General features: G+C 35.1%; 1 protein-coding gene across 2 annotated transcripts; it reads right to left on the reverse strand.

Annotated features, from left to right (window-relative positions):
• Positions 1 to 106: 106 nt before the first annotated feature.
• On the reverse strand, positions 107 to 20,316 carry LOC106884033 (uncharacterized). Of its 2 annotated transcripts, XM_089362541.1 has the most exons (3): positions 20,109 to 20,316; positions 18,856 to 18,938; positions 107 to 4,539 (listed from the first exon to the last, which is right to left on the reverse strand). In XM_089362541.1, the coding sequence occupies exon 3, from the start codon at positions 4,052 to 4,054 to the stop codon at positions 2,438 to 2,440; it is 1,617 nt and encodes a 538-aa protein (XP_089218667.1). In that variant the 5' UTR covers positions 4,055 to 4,539; positions 18,856 to 18,938; positions 20,109 to 20,316; the 3' UTR covers positions 107 to 2,437. The 2 variants fall into 2 exon arrangements, with proteins under 2 accessions (XP_089218667.1, XP_014790725.1); XM_014935239.3 differs by lacking the exon at positions 18,856 to 18,938.
• Positions 20,317 to 23,304: the final 2,988 nt, after the last annotated feature.

The raw sequence follows: 23,304 nt of genomic DNA on the forward strand, positions 1-23,304 counted from the left end.
TCTTTTGGGATTGCTATTATATATTTTGTCTGAAAAAATTAACAAGATACTGCAGAGTCTATCTTTTCTGTAACTTTTTGTGATAAAGTAATGAAAAGACAATCTATTTTAGAAGTATTTTTTTATTACAAAAAATGAAAGCTACAGAATGAAGTGATGGACTGCAAAGAAATTTAACAATTATTCTGAAATGAAAACTAAAGTTTTCTTTATACAGAAATGATGGGGAAAACTTTTAATGGTTTTTACCAAATATTCTGGAGAACATAAAAGAAATAAAATGTGGATTAAATTGTTGCCAAATGAAGAGCAGATATACCAAATTAAAAACTGAAGTGTAACCTTGAGGAGAACTGCAATACTTAAACATTTCCATAGACTTAATAGTTAATTTAATTCATTAACTTAATTTTTTTTTATTCCATTTATCAAGTTTCTATTTTTTCTTTCTTTTTTTCTTACCTAAATATTTCACTAATGCTGATGAAAAAATAAACAGAAGTACAGCATTATTTAAGGGTAATTTTGATTGAGAATGTCTTGAAATTTAAATTATTTTCTTTTGTTATTTTATCATTGTTTTCTATATTGATATAATCTGACAAGCAAAATCAAATGGATAAGTTACAGAAATCTTATATCTATCTTGCTCTTCAGTGTATGAAGGCCACTTTGAGCTTGAAAATTAGAAAACAACTTTAAATCATTAATTTATTTGTATGAAAAGATATCACTGGCCACAACAACTCATAAATTGTCTATTTCAAGCTAGTTTACAGTTCTTATCAAACTGTCTCCCAGGTCTTACTTACACAGATTCCAGTAAATGAAATAGAAGTTTAGTACTTTTCTCAAGACACAGAATAGCACACAGTAATGGAAATGAACTAGAATCTTCAGAAAGGTTAATAATCTACCCACCCAATTCTCCAAACTTTTCAACTATGAATTAAAAATTGCAAATGTTTTTAGTGTTTTGACCTACAATAAATAAATGATGAAAATGAAAGTAATCCAAAAGAAAATTGATATTAGAGCCTTTTTTTGTATACTATTCAGCAAAATCTGAATATTAGAGGTAGGTATCTGCATATTAGAGTCAATAACATTAGCAATGACGAAATATTTTAAAAGATCTAGTTTTTAATTTAACTAAATTACTTCAATTCTGAATACAGTTTTGCTGAGACTATTTTTTAAACTGTGCAAATGAACAATGTCATTGTTACTTTGATTTTGAGTATGAGAATCCTATGTTGATACGGATGTGATAACTTATTTTCTAAATCTTATCAAGGTTACACTTTAAGTTTAAAAGCAAGAAGGAACAAGGGACATAGAAAAATACCTTTCATCAATCATGGCATATTTTTGAATGTTTACATATGCATCTGCCATGCACATGCAAATATGAATAAATGCAAATATTCCCATATATTTATAAACTGATGTGTACATAAAATGTAAACAATATACAAGTATTGATGAGTTAAAGTTGAATTCAAAACTGCAATCAACAACACCAAAAAGTTAGCCATTTAATGGTTTTTGTGACTTATTGCATGTAAAACTGTATATGTCTTTAAGATTTCACTAGTGAAATCATTAAAATGTATGTAGTCAAGATATTTCACACTTCCAATTGGTTACAATAGTTTTGTCACCAACCAAGAGAGATGTTTACAAAGTCAATGCTTCATCAAATATGTTGCAAGTTTGTTAATAAATATCCACTTGGTTTCCATGCTTACCACCAAAAAGCTGTGTTTAGTACTAAAGACATGTATATAGACTGAAGTTCAATCACTCTCAAGTCTCTCCTTCATCTCATTTTAGTAAGTGAATTCTCTCCCTTGATCTTATGGTTGCCCTTAAATTGTAATATTTACTAACACCCACACCCATGTGCACACAGTGTGTGTGTGTAAAATTCCAAAATGCTCATATGTAAAGTTCCTATAGTATCTATATTTTAGTATTGCTATTTCAAAAATTGAAGGGAAATACAAGATCGAAAAAGGATTTGTGGAAAAGAAACTGGAAAAACACAAAAGAAGACTTGCCTATATATATATATATATATCGTTTTACTTGTACACACATATTAAGGAACCATATTTTGTTGTGGTTGTGTGTCTAATGGTCTGGCAAAAAGGAGATTCATAAGAAAGTGAGGTAAAAAGTGAAAAGTGCAATTCACAATAGCTTATATGAAGTTGTTAGACTTATCTATTTGCACACATCTGTGTGTGCATGTGTGTGTGTGTGTGTGTTTTTCAAATGTATTGAAAGCATTCAAAGACAACTCTGGTCTAATTCCAATGGTGTTGTGGATGACATGATGATAATGATGATAACCAGCAGTAGAGATTTAAAATAAGTTTTAAATAATGGGAGCATTTTGTTTCCTTTCTAGTACTGATAATATGCAGGTAATCTAAATACAGAGAAAAGTTGCTCCTTGAATTGTTGGGAAAACTGGTGCACCTGAATATAATTGTATGCTTGTAGGGTACATCTGAATAGTGGCAGGGTACATCTGAGTGTTATTAGCGGCAGAAATGAGGTCTGTTGTAGTAGGATGGGATGATGCAATATCTAGTTGTGGAGAAGTTTGCACTAATGTACCAGATGAAGTGTCAGAATGATGAGAATGAGCCAACACAGAATTTGCAGCCACTAGAGCAGTCGTAGGCGGTGCACTGTTGTCATTCATATGTTGTTGTTGCTGGTGATGATGATGAGAATGTAGCTGGATTAAATCACTATGTGAGTCGTTACTGGCATTATTGCTATCAGGTGAATTTCTACAATCATCATTCATTTTGTTATTACATTTGTTGGCTCGAAGATGCCGTTCTAAATGATCTTTCCTTGCAAATGCAAACTGACAGGTACCACACTTGAATGGTCGCTCTCCAGTGTGAATTCGATGGTGGACTTTTAAGTGTGATCTTTCTAAGAATGTTTTATTGCAAAGACTGCAAGAGTAGAGCTTTTTGCCAAGATGAGACCTCTGATGCCGTTTCCATTCGCCCCGGTCAGTAAACACCTGGGAACATATATTACATTTGAATGGTAATACAGCAGAATGAATCCGTTTATGTAAATCATGATGGTTTCTTTGTGAATAGGCTTTCCAGCAGACATCACAACTGAGGGGATTATCGTTATTCTTCTCATTTGAGCTTTGTAAATGAGTTGAAGATGAATTATTCAAAGGCTTGTCTGAATTGTTTAATGTCTTTCCATTGGAATGAATCCGTTGTCGGTGAACTGTCAGGTGCGTCCTTTGAGAGAAGCATTTTCCACAAGATTCACATTGAAAAGGATTTAAAGCCTTATGTATCCTTTTATGAACATCTTGGCTTAACTTAGCTCTTTGCGTAAACGTTTCCCAACAAACATCACAGTTAAATGGGTTTTGAATATGATGTAACTGATTTGTCGACACTGATGACGCTGATGATGATGATGAAGTTGACACTTTGCAGTTAGCTGTATGAGACAATGATGGTAAAGAAGTTCCATGTGTTCTTAGATGTCTTGTAAGATCACCGTTGCGAGAAAATGAACAAGGACATATTTGGCATTTAAAAGGTTTATCATTTGCTGTTATAACTTTAGATGTTTTAGGTTTTGAGTAAGTTGATGCTTGATATGATGTACTATGTTCATGTGACATACTTGAATGACAAATAGATGATTTAGGACTACCATTTGAAATAGTTTTCCCATGAATACCCATGTGCCTTGTTAAGTTACCATTTCGAGAAAAAGCATCTCCACACACTTGACATTTGAAAGGCTTTTCTCCACTGTGTGTAACTAAATGTTGTTTTAAATGAGCTTTTTGGGCAAAACATTTGTTACACAAATCACATGCATAAGGCTTATTAGGTACACTAAGATGACTGTTGTCTCGGTAAGAAAGATCTAATGTTTGTTCTTGCTCATCTTGTGGTGAAAGTGCTCTTTCTTCATCATTTGGGCTATGAGAGCCATATTTGGAGAAGGATTTCCCACTAATGTTAACTACATAAGTTTTCTCCATTGACTTTCAAATCAATTAAATTTCTATCAATAGGTAAAAGTTTTAACTGATTTCTCAACAACTAAGTTTAAATAATAAAAATAAGTTGTTGATCTAATAAACTAAAAAATAGTTATGAAGGGATTCTAACCTCTTTATTATTCTGTCTTTCATTTCATTTGGTTCATTAGTAATACTGAGACTTTGACTTGATTGCTTTTTGTGCCCCCAGAAATTCAAAATATAAACTGAATTTCAACAAATAAGGCATTAGATAAATTTTTTTATAAACTTTGAAAAGTAATTGAACTGTTATACAACAAATTTTAAAATATTTTCCCAAATAGTCTAATAATTTGGACTAGAGCAAATGAGTTTGAAAAGTGATACATTTCAGTGGCAGTCATATTTTTCCTCCAAAACAATGTTAAATTATGCTGAAGAGTTTATAACTTTTATTTGTCTCATTTTCAAGCTTCTTTTATAAGTTTCTCCAACATGAATATCTGAAGAATGAAGAGGAAAATAAATGCTGAGATATTTAAATAAACTTTGTATTATTTTAACAAAAGAAAAATGCAATAATGCATGCTGGAAATGAAAATAATTTTTATTACAATATGAATTAGCAACTTTTCAACACTTAAAACCAGAGGAATTATCACCTATCAAAATAGAAGATAATGTGATAGTTAAGTGATTTATTCAAGGACGATGGAAAACAATTACCATATTTGCTGGGTTTCTTACATTTGTTAAACTGGAAGTCTAAAAATTTCATAAGCTAAAGAGGCAAAGAAAAAGAATTAGTTACATTACGCAGCATCATAAGTGCAGGCATAGCTGTGTGGTTGGAAAAGTTTGCTTCCCAACCAGGTGATTTTAAGTTCATTCCCACTCTTCTGTTATAGCCCCAAGCTAGTCAGAACCTTGTGAGGGGATTTGGTGAAGGGAAACTGAAGGAGGCCTCTGTGTGTGTGTGTGTGTGTGTGTGTGTGTGTATAGGTATATGTATGTGCATGTACCCTTGTCTGGCATCATGTAATGATTGTAAGCAAGCATCACCATTAAACAAACAATGCTGTTTGTTTCCCGTCTTCTGTAAAAAAACATATCTGGCCATGGAGAAATATTACCTTGTTCAGAAACAGGTGAGGGTTGGTGATAGGAAGAGCATCCAGACAAAAAAAAATCTGCCTTTATGAATTCCATTTGACCCATTCAGTCATGGAAAAGTGGGTGTATGATGATGATGATAATGTGACAATATGTTCTAGATTTACGCTACAGACATTTTTTCAAATTGTGTTTATGTGGGGTGCAATGCAATTACCCAAATAAGTTACATCTAATTTATTGCCAAACTTGTTTTAATATACTGAAAGGTATTTGCATTTTTTGCAAAGTAGAACAGAGTTTTATGCAAGAGAGGTAATTGAATTTGTATATAATTTGTGTTTCTGAAAGATTAGAAATGAAGGGCCAAGTTTTAGGAATAGTGTCTTATAACTGAAACAACTGTGTGAGCTAGAAGAGATTGCAATTTTTTTGTGTAGTACTCACATATCTAGCTAGCATTTAAGGGACACATCAGTTTTGCAGTGTGCATATTGTAGGAGTTGTGTGTGCAGCTTTTTAGCAGCAAAAGAACATAGTATATTCTTTTACTATGGTTGCACCTCACATAGTTTAAGTCACTGGACTGCAGCCATGCTAGAATACCACCTTCAAGAGTTTAATCTATCATACTGATAGGGTTTTAATAAATTACTTAAAGATAGGGTTTTAATTATATCGATATCTATTTGTTGAATGATCAAGTTACAGGACATAACATAAACACAGCCACACACACACACATATACACAATAGGTACAGTGTCTGTCAACCAAATTTCACTCACAAGTTATCGGTCAGCTTAAGGATACAGGAGACACTTAATGAAAGTGTTGTACAAAGGGATCATACCCAGAGCTGTGTGGTTGTGATATGGGGAACTTCCTAACCATACAACATTTTGGGACCTCCCTGTATGATAATTTGTGTAATTTGTGCTAAAGAGTTTACTTTTGCAAATAAGTTAATTTAGTTCCATGAAACATTATGAAATCATGTGGACATGTAAGACTTTTTCTATGCTCTCTGTTTCTATTATAGGACAGAAATCTTTACAAAATCCAAAATGGAGGGGAATTTTTTGCTGTAGAACTGAAGAATGGTAGCTGGTTGAAGTTATTAAATTGGCAGATTTTGCCTCAACTCCTAACATTTCTAAGTAAATGTTACCAACAATAAATATAATATGCTCTGTATCTATATATACTTTATTTTCTGTAACACTTCAGCATTTGAAGCTGTTGAATTTGTTCCAATTTATAAGGTTTATACTTTCTATAAATCATTTGACACGAGCTGGAGTTCCGTTTATTTTATATATATATAGGTGCAGGAGTGGTTGTGTGGTAAGTAGCTTGCTTACCAACCACATGGATCCAGGTTCAGTTCCACTGCGTGGCACTTTGGGCAAGTGTCTTCTACTATAGCCTCGGGCTGACCAAAGCCTTGTGAGTGGATTTGGTAGACGGAAACTGAATATGTGTGTGTGTTTGTGTGTGTATCTGTGCTTGTCCCCACCACCATTGCCTGACAACCGATGCTAGTGTGTTTACGCCCACATAACTTAGTGGTTTGGCAAAGGAGACCGATAGAATAAGTACTAGGCTTACAAAAAATAAGCCCTGGGGCCGACTTGCTCGACTAAAGGTGGTGCCCCAGCATGGCCGCAGTCAAATGACTGATACAAATAGAAGAATATACACATACACATTTTTTGCTTTCTATTTCATGTTTTTCCATGCTTGCCCTTTCTGAAACTAACCTTTCTTCCTTTCCCAAGTAAAGGCTAACACATTCACACGTACACACATTTGTATGCACATGCATGTAATCACATGTGAACCATTGGCAATTTTCTTCCTCTGTCTTCCTTTCTATTGGACTTTCCTCTGTTTTTGAAGAAGAGCATTGCTCGAAATGTTAAACCATCTTTCTTTCCTTCCCTGCTAATACTTTACATGTACCACGTCCTCATGTTGTTGTTCTTTTTTGGTATTTTTCATATATATATCAAAATAAGCAACAAGGATATTCAAGGTTAATGCAGTACGATTGTTTCATGTGACTCCATTTATTTAAGCAATGTGAGCATTACATTAAATGTAAAATGCAGAGCAATCTTCAGCTGCACAAAGATACAGAAAATTTACTGAAATTTCATTTCAGTAGAAGGACATATTATTGTAACTACATTTAAACAATCCAAGTGGGAAGGAAGAATACAAAAAACCATTTTGAATTAGCCAGACCATACAGGCTAGTAATTAATTCTAAGCAGAATTTTAACTGTCACTGATTTTATTTGTTTTTTTTTTTGTTTCATCTTATCAGATCTAGTGATTTAAAGCTTAAGAGGGCACCAGCCTTTTACAGATAAGGAAAGGGAAGGGGTAAACAATATACATGGATATGGTTATAAAGATTCTTTTGGTTTTAGTGATACCACTATTTATTATAGGTTGGGGGTTTTTTCCTACTAGCAGACCAGTTTATAATGTAGCAGGGTAACAGTGTAAAAAAAAAAAAAAAATATATATATATATATATATATATATATATGCATATGTATATAAATATGCATATATACACACACGTGTGTGTGTAGCTGTATGGTAAGAAGTTTCTTTCCCTACAACATGGTTGTGGATTCAGTCGCACTGTATAACACCTTATGTAAATATCATCTATCATAGACCTTGTGGCAACCAAAGCTTTGTGAGTGGATTTGATACATGGAAAGTGAAAGATGTATGTATGAATGTGTGTGTGTGTGTGTGTGTGTGTGTGCATGCATGCATATGTGTATGTGTGTGTGTGTGTGTGCATGTATTTCTGTCTGTTAGTTTTTGACAACCAATGTTGATTTGTCTATGCTCCTGTAACTACGAGTTTCAGCAAAAAGAAACTGCTGGAATAAGTACCAGGTTGAAAAAATAAGTACTGGGTCTGATTCATTCAACTAAAAACTTGAAGGCTGTGCTCCAACATAGTCACATAGACTGCAAAAGTAAAATATAACACACACATACATGCACGGATGGGGACTTTGAGCAAGTGTCTTCTATTATAACCCAGGGCCAACCAAAACCCTGTGAGTAGATTTGGTAGACAGAAACTGAAAGAACCCCATCATATATGTATGTATGCATGTATGTAGGTACGTAGCAACGTACATTTATATATATTGATGCATATGTATGTATATATATATCGTCATCATTTAACTTAACATCTGTTGTCCAAGCTCGCATGGGCTGGATGGTTTGACCAGGGATGGTAAGCTGAGGAGCTACATCAGACACCAATCTGATCTGACATGGTTTTTACAGCTGGATGCACTTCCTAATGCCAACCACTCCAAGAGTGTAATGGGTGCTTTTACATGCCACCGGCATGGGCGCCAGTTGCATGACATGAGTATCTGCTATGACTACGATTTCACTAGGCTTGATGGGTCTTCTTCCGAAGCATGGCATAATGTCAAAGGTCTTGGTCATATATATAAATATATACAGGGCTGTTCCAAAAGTCACTGACGGGTTTCAATTTTTAATAACTTCCTTAACTGTACAAATAAATGCATGAAATTTTGATACAATATAAAGGACATAATGAAAATTAATATGTACAAGACAAATTTTGCAACATCACTCCATCACATATGAAAAATGACATCGTTTAGATGGCACCCAACACTTACCTCTTTCCAAGTAAGGTGATGTTTCACCATGCCTAAACATGATTATGTGGAAGATTAAAAACAACACATCTTCCGTGACAGTAACACTCACAACTATTGCCTGATGTCAAGGCAATTAGACAGAAAAATGTACACACACACATATATACATATTTATGCATATATATGAAATCTGTCTGATCCATGCGAGGATGCAAAAGTGGATGTTTCACATACGCACACACGGTTCAAATGTACAATAAACAAAAGATGGAGACAGATGAAGGAACAACAAGCAGATGTATTAGTTTGATGCTAAGGAAAAATGGAAAAATCTTTGACATTTGCAGCCTATTCTCTTCAACAGAAAGGGAGGAGAAGAAAAAATGAAGAGAGAGGAAAAAATAGAAAGAGAGAGAAAAATGTGTTGGGATTAATGGCTCCACATGTTGAAATAAATATATATATATATATATATATATATATATATATATATATGTTATGTGGATGATAATATTTTCAACCAAGACATTACAACTGTATCTGTTCAAGGACTTCAATTCTGTATATGTATATATTTTTACTTGATTACTGACATTTATCAATGGTTTCTCCCATTGATCTGATGCACCATTTTCTATCATTAATAGAACTGTTGGCATGTTTGACGGGTATGCTAATAATTATACAACTCTCAAAGTTTAAAAAATTACATATCTTTTTGCTAAGAAGTGTCATACACATATGTAATAGTAGAGAGTGTATGATGAAAGAAAGACAAATTGTGGTATTTGCTATATATGTACCATTATTTAGTCAATACTTTTGTCTTTTATTTGCCTAACAAGAAGGAAGAGGGGAAACAAAATTGTGAATTAGTATGCTGCTTCTCTGGAATTTTGCTTGTGTGCTCTCAGAGTTATCAGGCAAGTTATTAATCTCTATGGTATTGAGTACTCTTTGTTCTGACAGTCAACAGTAAGCATGTATCTTCTCTGTGTGTGTGTGTGTGTGTGTGTGTGTGTGTGTGTGTGTGTGTGTGTGTGTGTGTGTGTGTGTGTGTGTGTGTGTGTGTGTGTGTGTGTGTGTGTGTGTGTGTGTGTGTGTGTGTGTGTGTGTGTGTGTGTGTGTGTGTGTGTGTGTGTGTGTGTGTGTGTGTGTGTGTGTGTGTGTGTGTGTGTGTGTGTGTGTGTGTGTGTGTGTGTGTGTGTGTGTGTGTGTGTGTGTGTGTGTGTGTGTGTGTGTGTGTGTGTGTGTGTGTGTGTGTGTGTGTGTGTGTGTGTGTGTGTGTGTGTGTGTGTGTGTGTGTGTGTGTGTGTGTGTGTGTGTGTGTGTGTGTGTGTGTGTGTGTGTGTGTGTGTAGACAGACAGAGTGAGATTAAGTCATCATTTTTTGAACTGGATTGACATGTGCAGTTGTTGTAGAAGTGATATCATAATCAGTGAGTGTAGGATTGATCAGCAGACAACATGGTGCTACTTGGCTCATTAGAAGGTGATTTCCAGCATGCACTGAATGGGTTTGCTGCCAAGTGCTGCAAGGCAGGGATAAGACATTTGTCCTCTCAAGAGAGTTTTCTCATTACGTTCTACATATTAGTGGAACATCATTTAGGTAAGGGGAAAAGTTTAAGAGTAGCAAGCCCGTATTCATGAGTGACAAGAAGCAGAGGCTGAACTGGATGTTAGAATGCACCAGCTCCAGCATTTGCTCCTCAGAAGGCAAAAAAGATTGATAAAAAAACCAAACTTGCTCTCTTCAATTTGGTTTCTGTGCTTATCCTCACTCTATGATCATGAATGTTAGGTAATGACCAAGAGTGTAATTGTGGATACAAGCAGTCAAAATGGGGGTCCTTTGAAGGGTCTCTGGAGGAACATTATTTGTCAATAGGGTGAGGTGCTCAGAGATCAAGAAGTTTCTCCAGATAAAACTGCTCCTCTCCTAAATTGAGAGATCACAGCTCTAGTACTAAGGGCATGTGATTAGAATGTCAAAGGAAAGGATTGCAAGATGGATTCGTCAAGCCAAGCCAACAGGCAGAAGACCTAGGGATAGATTGCCTCAGTTGGTCACACTCAGAATCCAGCTGGAAAGTGTAAAATTGGTTTTCTAATAGGACTTTATGGAGATGTTTAAGGACTCTACTCCCATCACACAGGAATAGTGGGCAGAGAAAATAGAATGATATATGTGTAAACCTACATAGTAGACATACAATGACCAAAAAAATGAGCTACCTTAATTGATTTTCGACTCTTAATGGTGTTCCATCAAGTGTCTACACCACTTGACCAATCTCACAGAAGCAAGTAGCTAATCTGTTTATATACATACCAAGTCTAGTCACTTCAGAGAACTACACATTTGCAAACACACACATATATATCTATATACGTACACATCTCTATATAATATATATGTGTGTGTATGTAATTTTTTGGACTAATAGGCATTTGTCAATTGACAATAAAGACAAATACCAAATCCATCTTCTGTGTCATTAATTGATTATAATGTTTGTTTTTATGTTCAGTTTTAATAAATTAGGACTCAGATGTTCAGTAAACTGAATTAATTGCTCTTAAGCAACCAAGAAGCTGAGCATTACACAAATACCTGTACCCTTAAATACAATTCTCTAACAGATAGTGACATAGTGTCTGACAAAACTATACCTTTGAATTATAGGTACAATCCATATGATGGGCTCCTATGCTGTTTGTCTACCTACCTGATTTCAACATGAAGTGTAGGTCAAACTAAAGGTCTAGAAAATGGCATTTGCTTATGATACCCTGCAGTGAAATTGAAGCTGTGAACACTTACACCATTTGGCATGTATATTGATTTCAAATTTTGGCACAAGGCCTGCAATTTCAGGAGACAGTGTAAGTCAATCACATCAACCCCAGTTCTCACTTTTTATCAATCCCCAAAAAATGAAAGGCGAAGTTGACCATGACAGAATTTGAACTTAGAATGTGAAGATGTACAAAATACTGTTAAGCTTGTTGCCTTCTCAGCAAATATATTAATAATACACCCATATATTTATATGTTAATAAATAATGACAAAAAGACATGAGTTATGTAATCATTTTCATTAGCTTACAGCTGCTTCTGCTATAAGTAACTGTTTTAGTGTGATAAACATTTAGCTTCTTCAGAGCCATTTATGACCATGAACAACCACAAGGCCTAATTAATGATACTCCTTCTAATAATCAATCTCTAAACATCCAGGCAATGGTTTCTTAAGCAAACACCTCTGCAGGTGATAAGTATTGGAGATGTTAAGAATAGTAATGAGCCTAAAACATACAATTTCAAAAATATCAATGATTGCCTGTAAAATGGCTATTGTCTTGCTCGAAACATAGTATATAGATGTAGAGCATGTATATAATATGAATGCTCTAGGGAACACATTGGATCTACAGTAAACATTTATCTTTTTATCTTTTACTTGTTTCAGTCACTAGACAGTGACCATGTTTGGACATTGTCTTGAAAGGTTTTAGTCAAACAAATCAACCCCAGGACTTGCCAAACTGATAGGTCATAGGGATGTAAACACACCAATACTAGCTGTCAAGCAGCAGCAGGGTCAAACACAGACACACACAATGGGTTACTTTCAGTTTCTGTTTATCAAATCCACTCACAAGGCTTTGGTCAGCTCAAAGCTATTCTAGAAGACACTAGTCCAAGGTGCCATGCAGTGGAACTGAACCCAGAACCATGTGGTTGGGAAGCAAACTTCTTACCACACAGCCTGCACCAATACATAAAAGTTTTTTCAAGCAACTGTGCAATCTTTTAAAAATCCAAAGTTGGTGTACTCAACTTTACTAGTTGAATACATGTTGCAACTGAAAAATTCAAACATTGAGTATGGCTTGTAGTGGAACACTAAAATTTGCAATTCTGTACATAGCAGAACAGAGGCCATGCTGATTATCCACAAGCAATAGAAATTTTACTCTCCAATACATAACTTCTAACTAAATGAAACAAGGTGATCATCAAGTACAACCACAATATTCTTTATACTTTTAAATTCAATTTAAAAAGAAAATATGAGAACTAACTTAATCACATCTCATAATAGACAATTCAGATACAAGGCTTGATTCCATCCCTGTTTCAACAAGTTTAGTGCCGTCGTGTTCTTAAAAAGCTTCCATTTTTGTTACATCATTCAAATTTTTTTACTTTACTTTATTTCATTTTAGTGTATAATTTATATAAATATGCATTACTTCTAACATTTGATAGGTCTGTTTAAATATCCTTATAACTTATAATATGTTGTTTCAGTTAGCTATCATCTGATCTATGTCTATATATATACACAGAGAGAGAGAGATGTATATATAATTTAAAATATATGCACTTCCTTGCTCTTATCTATACAATTTGTATGTTAAATATGAGTCTGTCTACATACACAAGGTGCATATAAGTATATATATATATATATATCAATATACATAAATGTCCATGTTCTTTTGCCACATCATGTACCCAGTTATGTATCTATATGTACATGTAGATGAAGGTATGTACATACATGTACATATATATGCATATACTCATATATTGTTTGTATCACAACAGAACGCACGTGTTAACCTTTATACAGTAAGTTTTAACTATTTTTCTAACGCGACTCTCTCTATCTCTATATCTATCTCTTGTTACTCGTCCTTCGCCTCTCACCGTTACAACTACTATCTCTCTCTCTCTCTACCTCTCGTTGCTCACATTTATTCTACTTCCTCTCCTTCTTTTCCCTCTGCTACTCTTACTCTCTCTCTTTACACAGCCTTGGTCACGTGTGTCCGGCTGCTATTTCTTTTCGTTCTTGGACTCCCCAAGCTCGCACGTACTTCTTTGCCCCTCCTGTTCGTGCTTCACAGCATTCAATACATACACATTTCATGTCTGGCTGTACAGCCTTTTTGCTTGTTTGTTCATTCACCGTTTCGTTTTCCGTCTGCCACTACCCTCCACGAAAATAATTTAATTTGTGTTCGTGGGAAGAACCATTTCAACGATGCGTACTGCCTTAATTCTTCGAAACGCCGGTGTTTTAATGGTGGCAGCTGATGAAGGAGATGTTTCTATGTGGCTTGCTTGTTTGTTGTACCTTGTTTAATCATTTTGTCCATGTTCTTTTGTCACGTCATGTACCCAGTTATGTATCTATATGTACATGTAGATGAAGGTATGTATATACATGTACATATATATGCATATACTCATATATTGTTTATATATATATATATATATATATATATGTTCTTTTATATTTTTATTTGTTTCAGTCATTTGACTGGGGCCATGCAGGTGCACCGCCTTTAGTAGAAAAAATCGACCCCAGGACTAATTCTTTGTAAGCCTAGTACTTATTCTATCGGTCTCTCTTGCCGAATCGCTAAGTGACACACATGTTGGAGGGACAAACACAAACACACACACACACATATATATATATATATATATATATCCCATATGTTCTGTCCGATCTTACCTTTTTAAAAATTGAATGAAATTTAATGTTAAATGTTGTAAAAAATGCTTTGGTAAAAGGGAAAAAACTCAACCACTACCAAGAAGGGAACTTCATGGGAAAAAAGTTCTTCTCTCAATTTGGTGGTATTGCAAAGGAGTAATTGACTTTGAATTCTTACCACCTAATTGAGAGAAGAAAAAAAGCTTTGAAGAAAAAAAGCTTTGAAGAAAAAAAGACCCGCTTTAGTGAATCAAAAAGGAGTAATATTTCATCAGGACAATGTGCAACCCCACACAGCAAAGATCACATCACAGAAAATCGAAGAGCTTGGTTGGGAAAAAATTCCTCATCCACCTTATTCTCCCGACTTTGCTCCTTCAGACTACCATTTGTTTCATAGTTTACAGAATCATTTGGGGGACATAACTTTCGCAAGCCAGGAGGAGGTTGAAACTGACATTTCAGAGTTCTTCGCTTTGAAACCAAAAGAGTTTTACATTGATGGGATTAAAAAACTCGTAAATAGATGGAAGGAAGTCATAGATAATCAAGGAAAGTACATTGATGATTAAATTTCAATTAAATATAACATTTGATCACTTGTTTTCTTAATTCAAAATTCGGACAGAACTTATGGGTTGACCTGATATATTAATATGTATATATATATATATATATATATATATATATATATATATATATATATATATATATACATATATGTGTATATATATATATATATATATATATATATATATATATATATATATATATATATATATATATATATATATATATTTATAACCCATGCTAGCATGGAAAGCGGACGTTAAACGATGATGATGATATAATATTAGGGAATGTAAAATTCCAAACATACAGGAATATTCAATTTAGTAATACCAAATTGTATTTTATAATAAATAATATATGTATATAAATATAACTAAGAGAAGAACCATCTTACACCATCCACTGCAGTCATGTCTCTTCGCATCTCTATCTGTCACTGTCCTTCACTCTCAAAAACCTGTCCACACAGCCCTCTTCAACACTCCTGTTATCTTTTTATCCACTTTTTTGTCCCTTGGTGGTATGCCCTGACACTTTCATTGCCATTATCCTTTCTCCATTTCCCCCTGGGATAGCCATGTATTTTCTCTACAGCAAGATACCAGCTCCTACCACTCTATTATAGTTTACTCTCTCTACACTTGACACAAAGCCACTTCCCACAATACTGCAACCTCCTCCATTTGATCAAGGGGGTCTTGTTTTCTGTCTCACAAGTGCTGGTACCATGAAAAATGTACCTGGTACACCCTGTGGTTGGCATTAGGAAAGACATTCACCAGTGAAAAACATGTCAAAGCAGACACTGGAGCTCAACGCAGTCTTCTGGCTCATCCTCTTCTGTTGAACTGTTTAACCCATGCCAGCATGAGTTAGACAGATGTTAAATAAGGATGATGGTGATTATACACACACACATATCCCCCACCACTGCTGGATAACTGGTGCTAATTTGTTAATGTCCAATAACTTAGTGGTTTGTCAAGAGTGACTGATAGAATAAGTATCAAACTTTAAAGAAATAAATACTAGGCTGATTAGTTTGACTAAATCTTTCAAAAAGGTGCCTCAGCAGACCTACAGTCCAATGAAAACAAGTAAAAGATGATAATTATCATGAACTCTCTCATTGTCAGACAATGTGAGTTCTGCAATTTCTTGCTGAACAACCACATAGTTGATTTGTTGACAGTGATCAAATGTTTGTAAGCACATAAGCTCCACTCCTTCCATCAAATCAACATTATCTATACAGGTGCATGATATGCCACACGTTAGATGATGAAATAATTGCAGAGCAACATGAAATAGTGTGTTTTGCTCAAGAACACAATGTGTGTGTGTGTGTGTATCTATCTATATATGACATCAAACGATGATGATGATATGCACACACATCATTTTAAACATCCATTTTTCAATGCTTGTATGGGTCAACTGGAATTCATTGAAACAGACTTTCTACAGCTGGATGTCTTTCCTGTCACAAACTGTCGCTCTTTCCTAAATACAGTAATATTCCCACATGTATTGTGACATTCATTTACAACTATTGCAGAATGTCAAGACAAAGAGGCACACACACATATATATACAATTTACACACACATATTTATATATCATATATATTAATGTTTGTTTTTATGTTCAGTTATGATAAAAACAATTTTACATTAATCTGACGAATTACTCTATACTTTGGTGGAGTACAAATTTATTATTTTTCGTATGTGTATTTCGTGTGCAAGATTCTTGATGTGGATACGTGTGTTGAAAGAAATACAATTAAACCTTGGGAGAGGCATTATGCCGGTAATAAACACACGCACTGGTTCAGTCCTTTATTAATTTATATTAATTTAACAAAAAACTATATAAATTAATAAAGGACTGAACCAGTGCGTGTGTTTATTACCGGCATAATGCCTCTCCCAAGGTTTAATTGTATTAAATTTATTATTCTTATACAAGAATATTGTTGGCAATGACTTGTGGTTTTCAACCAGGGTCCATATGGCCCCCGAGAGTCCATATACGATTTTTGGGGGTCCACATAGCAAAATAGTAAATTAAGGATTCACAATAGTATTTTAAGGGCCCCTGAAAAAAATTTTGCTTTTGATGTATTTATTGGAAGAAGCTGCTAGGCTTCTTTCTCTAACATTTTGCATTGTTCAACCTATTACAAGTTAATGTGTGTTAAACAAAATAGGAATTTTGAAAGAAATTTCTATAAAACTAGGTTTTAAACATCAAATGGTTATGGGGTCCCACAAGAATAAAATAGTAATGAAAAGGGTCCATAGAAAAAAATGATTGAGAACCCCTGCTGTAAACAAATGGGAGTAAATACACTGAGTTAGCTCACAGTGCCACTTAACCAGACTGTGGGACGCATGCATTTCAGAGTGTTTATCTCCGCTTCCGCCATAGAGACTGGAAAGGGAGATTCTGCAAGATGACACGAGAGATAGATCCCTCTTATGATATTCCTGTCATTGTTCAATGACTGGTTGCACTATTCAATGGCTTGTCACACCATATTTAATTTATGGCGAGCTGCTGTATAATGCAACCAGTCATTGACTGATGATGGGAATATCATAAGATGGACCTGTCTCCTGTATCAGTTTGCAGTGCCTACCTTTCCAGTCTCTGTGGCTGAAGAGGAGATGGTGCTGTGAGCTGACTCGGTGTATTTACCACCCATTTGTCTAGAGAGAGAAATTTTCTCCATGACAAAATACAGTGAATGACTTTCTTATGGGATCGAATATGCCTCAAGCATATTTGAACTGGCAACATGTCTGTAATTATACACATCACTGCTTAGCACTGTCGCCTATGTGTGTGTGTGTATATAAAATCATCATCAGGATCATTTACAGTCTGTTTTCCATACTGATGTGGATTGGGCAGTTAGATAGGATCTGGCAACTTTCAGGACTGCATTGAGCTCCAATGTCTGTTTTGGCATGGTTCCTAGAGCCAGATGCCCTTCTTAATACTAACTGCTTTACAATCTGTACTGAGTGCTTTTTTTCATGTCACCAGCACAAGTAGGAGTCACAAAGTAACTTGCACAATAGCAAAAGAAAAAGAAAAAGCACTCTGGACTAAGTGGCAAGGGTGCATTTGAGAGGAGGAGGTGGAATTTTGCCAGGTGTCGAGAGGCAAAAGTACGAAAAAGGGATAAGCACAAGTGACTTGCTACAGAGGAAAAACATGGCTACCCTGCATTATATAAGGGTGGATGAGAGTAGCAGGGAAGAAGATAAAGATGGTAATGATGTGGTACCAGAGCGAACTCTTGAGGTACAAGAAGTTGAACATGAGAGAGGACATAGACAGTGAATCAAAATCAGGGAAAGAGAGCAGGTAGAAGTGAATGTAGTAAGTGATAAACAAGGATGGAGCTGCAGTATGGATAGGAGGTAAGGTGAGAGAGAGATAACTCAGGAAGATAGATAAATCAGAAAGTATAGGGAAGATGTGCAAGGTGTAAGAATGGTGGGGAGGGAGATGTAAAGGTACATAAGGCTGGCCATAGGGAGTGGGGTTTGATGGTGGAAATAAGAGGGCGTTGGGAATGATAGCAGATATGAGAAGGTTAAGGATGAGGAGAGGAAGAGATAATTGTAGGCAAAGAAAAGTGGTCTGTGAAAATAGTATGGGAAGGGATGGACAGAAGAAGGTAACTGGTTATGTAAAAAATCATGGGGAGGGATGCAATATATGCTCTCAAGTGATTACAGCAACCGAGTAGTACCATAGATAGAACTGTGGTAGAGAGATAAGGTATGGGTAATGCTTGATAGGTCAGAATGGGTGTAGGGGTAGGGCCTAGCTCGTACAAGCAAACAAAATACTTTCAGGACCTCGTTTTTGCTGCAATGGAGGGGTCTTCTTGAGCACTGAAAATCGCCAATCACCTTTGTCATTTCCTCTGTGAGGTTCAGCATCTTCAGATCAGCCTTCACTACTTCATCACGTCTTTCTGGATTTCTCTCTCTCCCTATATAAATATATATATAAACACACACACACACACATTACACACACGCATACATACACACATATAATACATATATGTAAATACATACACTAAATACGTATATATATTCATGTGTGTGTGTGTGTGATTGTATGTACATACAAATATAAATCTATACATGCATATTTATATATGCATACATGAATACACACACATCACATATGTGTATTCACGCACGTGTAAGTGTTGGTAAAGGGTAAAAATGTCCTATATATATGTACCTTAATATTATGTTGAATCAGTGTAAAACATTTGAGAATGATGAAATTCCCAAATAAAATGACAAAGTTGGAACATAACTAAATTATGATCATAGGATGCTGGAATAGTGTAATGCAACTAGCTAGTGTGGTAACGATATGAGGGTGGAGGCGGTTATTTCGGCCAGACCATTTTCCCATTTTCCATTTTGTAAAACAGGATGACCACTACATTGCTACATCAATGTAGAATTATATATGTACATACGTACGTATGTATGTATATGAGTGAGAAGAGAGCACGTAAATAATAAAGTGTCATAAAGGGTTGGAATGTCCAGGTACATATAAAAATAACTTGGATGAAGGTAGTATTACCTTCGAGTTTAAACAATAGACATGTGGAAGAAAAGCGCGAGAAGCAAGAACAATGTCCACATAGATGGTTCTGGTCTCCTCTAGCTCTGCAGGAGGCCTAGACTGGTAAATGAAGCAAGTCAGGCTGGCAGCGACAAGAAAGAATGAAGAGTAAACGAATGGCGAGTGGAGGACAGATTGATGGGAGAAAGTAATGGACAGAAAGATGACGTGAGTCTCCTTAGGTAGATAAGTTTCTTATAGTAGATTGTCGCTAAAATGACTTGCTGGGGTGGAAGCTGGTTGACGTACATATAAAAGAAAGGAAAATGTGGGAATAATAAGGAGAAATAAGGAATCACAATAAAAATTTAAATAATTAAAATATTCTATTTTAGAATATTTAATGTATCGAAATAATAAACAAAAAGAAACGGAGAAAGTATGGAGGAAAAAAAAAAAGATTGATTTTCCACAATACAAAAGGAAACTGAAGCTTTATAGCTAGTATAGAAGATACGATGTCGAGGAAACAAGGGATACCCCATTTCACAATCTGAAACATTTTGCTTACCTTTCGCAGTCCCCTTTTTTTTAATCGTCCTTGCAACATTCTATAATTTACATTATAGCGATGTAATTCTCAGGCAGTAGATAGATAATATACAAAAACTTTTGCATAGATTATGAATGAAGTAAAAATGTGAGGAGTGATCGTGGTTAGAATAGGGAGCACAGGCTGAAGATAAACAGTGTCCGAAGCTGGTAATCAGTTGAGTGTTGGTATAAACACAGGGGCAGATAATACAACAAATACAGCGCCTTGAGCGATTTAATTAACGATTCTTACTTCTGAACTTTAACGGAATATAATTTAGGAAATTTTTTAGAGTTGTAAATTTTAATGAAGTTATTTAGTTTTGATTTAGCTAAAATTGGGAAACTTTGAGGTGATTCTGACTATAACAACATGCTATATGGTTTTCTTGCAGACAACTTATATTTGCTATCGGCCTCTACTACTGTAAACTTTGTCACTATATATAGACGGACTGAGCATACCATTTCCGACGGTGAAGACGTATATTGCATTCCCTTCTATCAATAATATGTCGATTGAAGTAAATGATTGCAAAGATACTTGGAAAGAAATTTATAAACCGAATAAATTTATCAATAAGATATTTTAATATTCTGAAGTGGTCATGAAACGAAACCTTCAATTTTAGGGGTGGAGAAAAGAAACTCGAGACGTTCACACTTTCCTCCTGAAGGTATTTGCGATTAAACGAATTGAAGGGATTTCTGCTGAGAATTGAAACAGGGTTGTCATCTGGATTTGTCTAGAGGATGCATATTGCTACAAATTAGTTGTTTCTTCTACAAACAAAACAATTAGACACTTATAACTACCATAAATATAGCGCCTACACAGATGGATATATTCGATGTAGCATTGGATCAACTGTCAGAAGAAAAGATTGGCAGGTCATGTCTGGAACATCTTTCAACCTAATTCTATTGGGTCAAGGCTGGCTTAGGGTTGCGTGACAATCTATATAACGCCTGAAATGTGTCGTAAATTTCATTGTCTAAAGAACTAAGGAACTGGGATGGCTAACATTGGAAAACAAAACATTTAAAAGGGAAATTTATAGGAGAAAGGGTTAGAGTACTATATTTTTGCCTTTCTAAAGGACATTAGAAATGTAAGAAAAATGAAATAAATGTATCACTTTGATGTTACTGAACATTTCAATTATATAATTTTTGACAAAGAAGTTATTTACCAATAACTTTTCTTTAACTTCTATTAATGAGCAAATTTAATCATTTGTCTCTCATAATCTACTGTCTTACTTTGCCTCAGTAATTATCACTCCTGTCCTTAGAATGATCTAGTACCACTCTACTAATCCCAATGTAATTGCAGCCATCTGATGCTATGGTTTCTAACGTGTAAATGTTGAGATGATTATGTCAATATAATCATCCCTATCAGCATCAAATCTTGTTCAGGCTTCACGGCCATGTCTTTATCAAATACATCTGGGAGCTTAAGGATACAAATGTTAATTACAGATTAAATAGGAAAACAACTACCAAGGCAAAATCCTATTCAGGTACCCATGATTTCTGCAGTTTATGCATCACTGAGACTTATACTATCTTTCCTACTGGGAACTCCCTTTTGATTTCTATTATTAACTATTGTATTTCACCATATTTCAGTTCTTCTACCATTATCTCTCTTTAATTCTATCTCCCAGCATTTGTATTTATTGCTCAATCAAGCACAACTTGCTCAGTATATATGTATATGTGTGTGTTCACACACACACACACACACACACACATGCATCATTTTTCTTTTATTCATTTTAGTCATTGGACAGTGGCCATGAAGGAGCATTGCTTAGTAGGATTTTTAGTTGAACGAATTGGCACCAGTACTTTTTCTTTTTAAGCCTGGTACTTTTTTTATTGGTCTCTTTTACTGAACTGCTAAGTTATGTGGACATAAGCACACCAACACGAGTTGTCAAGTGGTGGTGGGGGACAAACATAGACATAAACACACACACCCATATATGATGAGCTTCTTTCACTTTCCATCTACCAGATTCACTCAAAGGACTTTGGTTGGCCCAAGGCTAAAGTTGAAGTCACTTACCCAAAGTGCCAGTTGTGGAACTGAACCCGGAACCGTGTGGTTGAGAAGCAACTCTCAGATGATAGAAAAGTGATGGGTGTTAGGGGATGAAATGTCAGGGGAAACATTGACAGGGCAGAGGGAATGGTATTGAGGCTGGGATAGACCCCCTCATGGACAAGCCTTACCAAGGTGGCTTTAGGATATCATTTCTGTTGTGGCAGATGGGTCTTCTTGAGTACAGTAAGGTGTCAGATATCTTGGTCTTTTGTTATCTTCATAAGGCTCAGCATTTTGAGATCAGCCTTCAATACTTCATTCCATGTCTTTCAGGGTTTCCCTCTTCAACAGGCAGCTTTACACGCTAGAAGAAGCAGTCAAAGCGACCAAAACCACATTTAAGAGCAATTTCGAAGGGAATGCAAAATAAAAACTTTTACCTTGTTATTTTTTTACGGTCATACCTAGGTTTCCAAATAAAATAATTTGCTAGGCGAAATTCTCATCAGTGACTGCGCCATAACACTAACATATAATTAAGAGACAAATAAGACGTGTCTCATCGTTATACATTATAATTTTTCAAATTCACCGCGCAAGTGCAGTTTAATTATATGTTAGTGTTATGGCATGGTCACTGATGAGAATTTTGCCTAGCAAAATATTTCATTTGCTGAAAAAATTTGAAACCTAGGTATGACTGTAAAAAAATAACAAGGTAAAAGTTTTTATTTTTCATTCCCTTTGAAATTGCTCTTAAATGTGGTTTTGATCGTTTTGACTCTTTCTTCTAGCATGTAAAGCTGCCTGTTGAAGGCAGCTTCTCTTGTGTTTAAATGTACACTATTTTATATTGAGAATATATTGTCTATTGACTTTTTATACATGCTAGGCCACTACTGGTAGCGAAATTTAAAAAAAAAAAAAGTTCAAAGAACTGAAATAAGTTTGAATTAGAAAGCCTTAGCTGTTATAGGAAATTATAGGAATGTAAACACATTTTTTTCTATGCTTTAAAGACATGACAAAAAGAGGCAGAAGACTCCTGAGGGACAGTTTCACAGTTTGTTGATTGTACCCTCTGGGGAAATACACCTGATTTCTTTCTCCCATTGAT

The sequence above is a fragment of the Octopus bimaculoides genome, chromosome 14 (assembly GCF_046866305.1).
Source record: "Octopus bimaculoides isolate indiv1 chromosome 14, ASM4686630v1, whole genome shotgun sequence".
Lineage (NCBI taxonomy): Eukaryota > Metazoa > Mollusca > Cephalopoda > Octopoda > Octopodidae > Octopus > Octopus bimaculoides.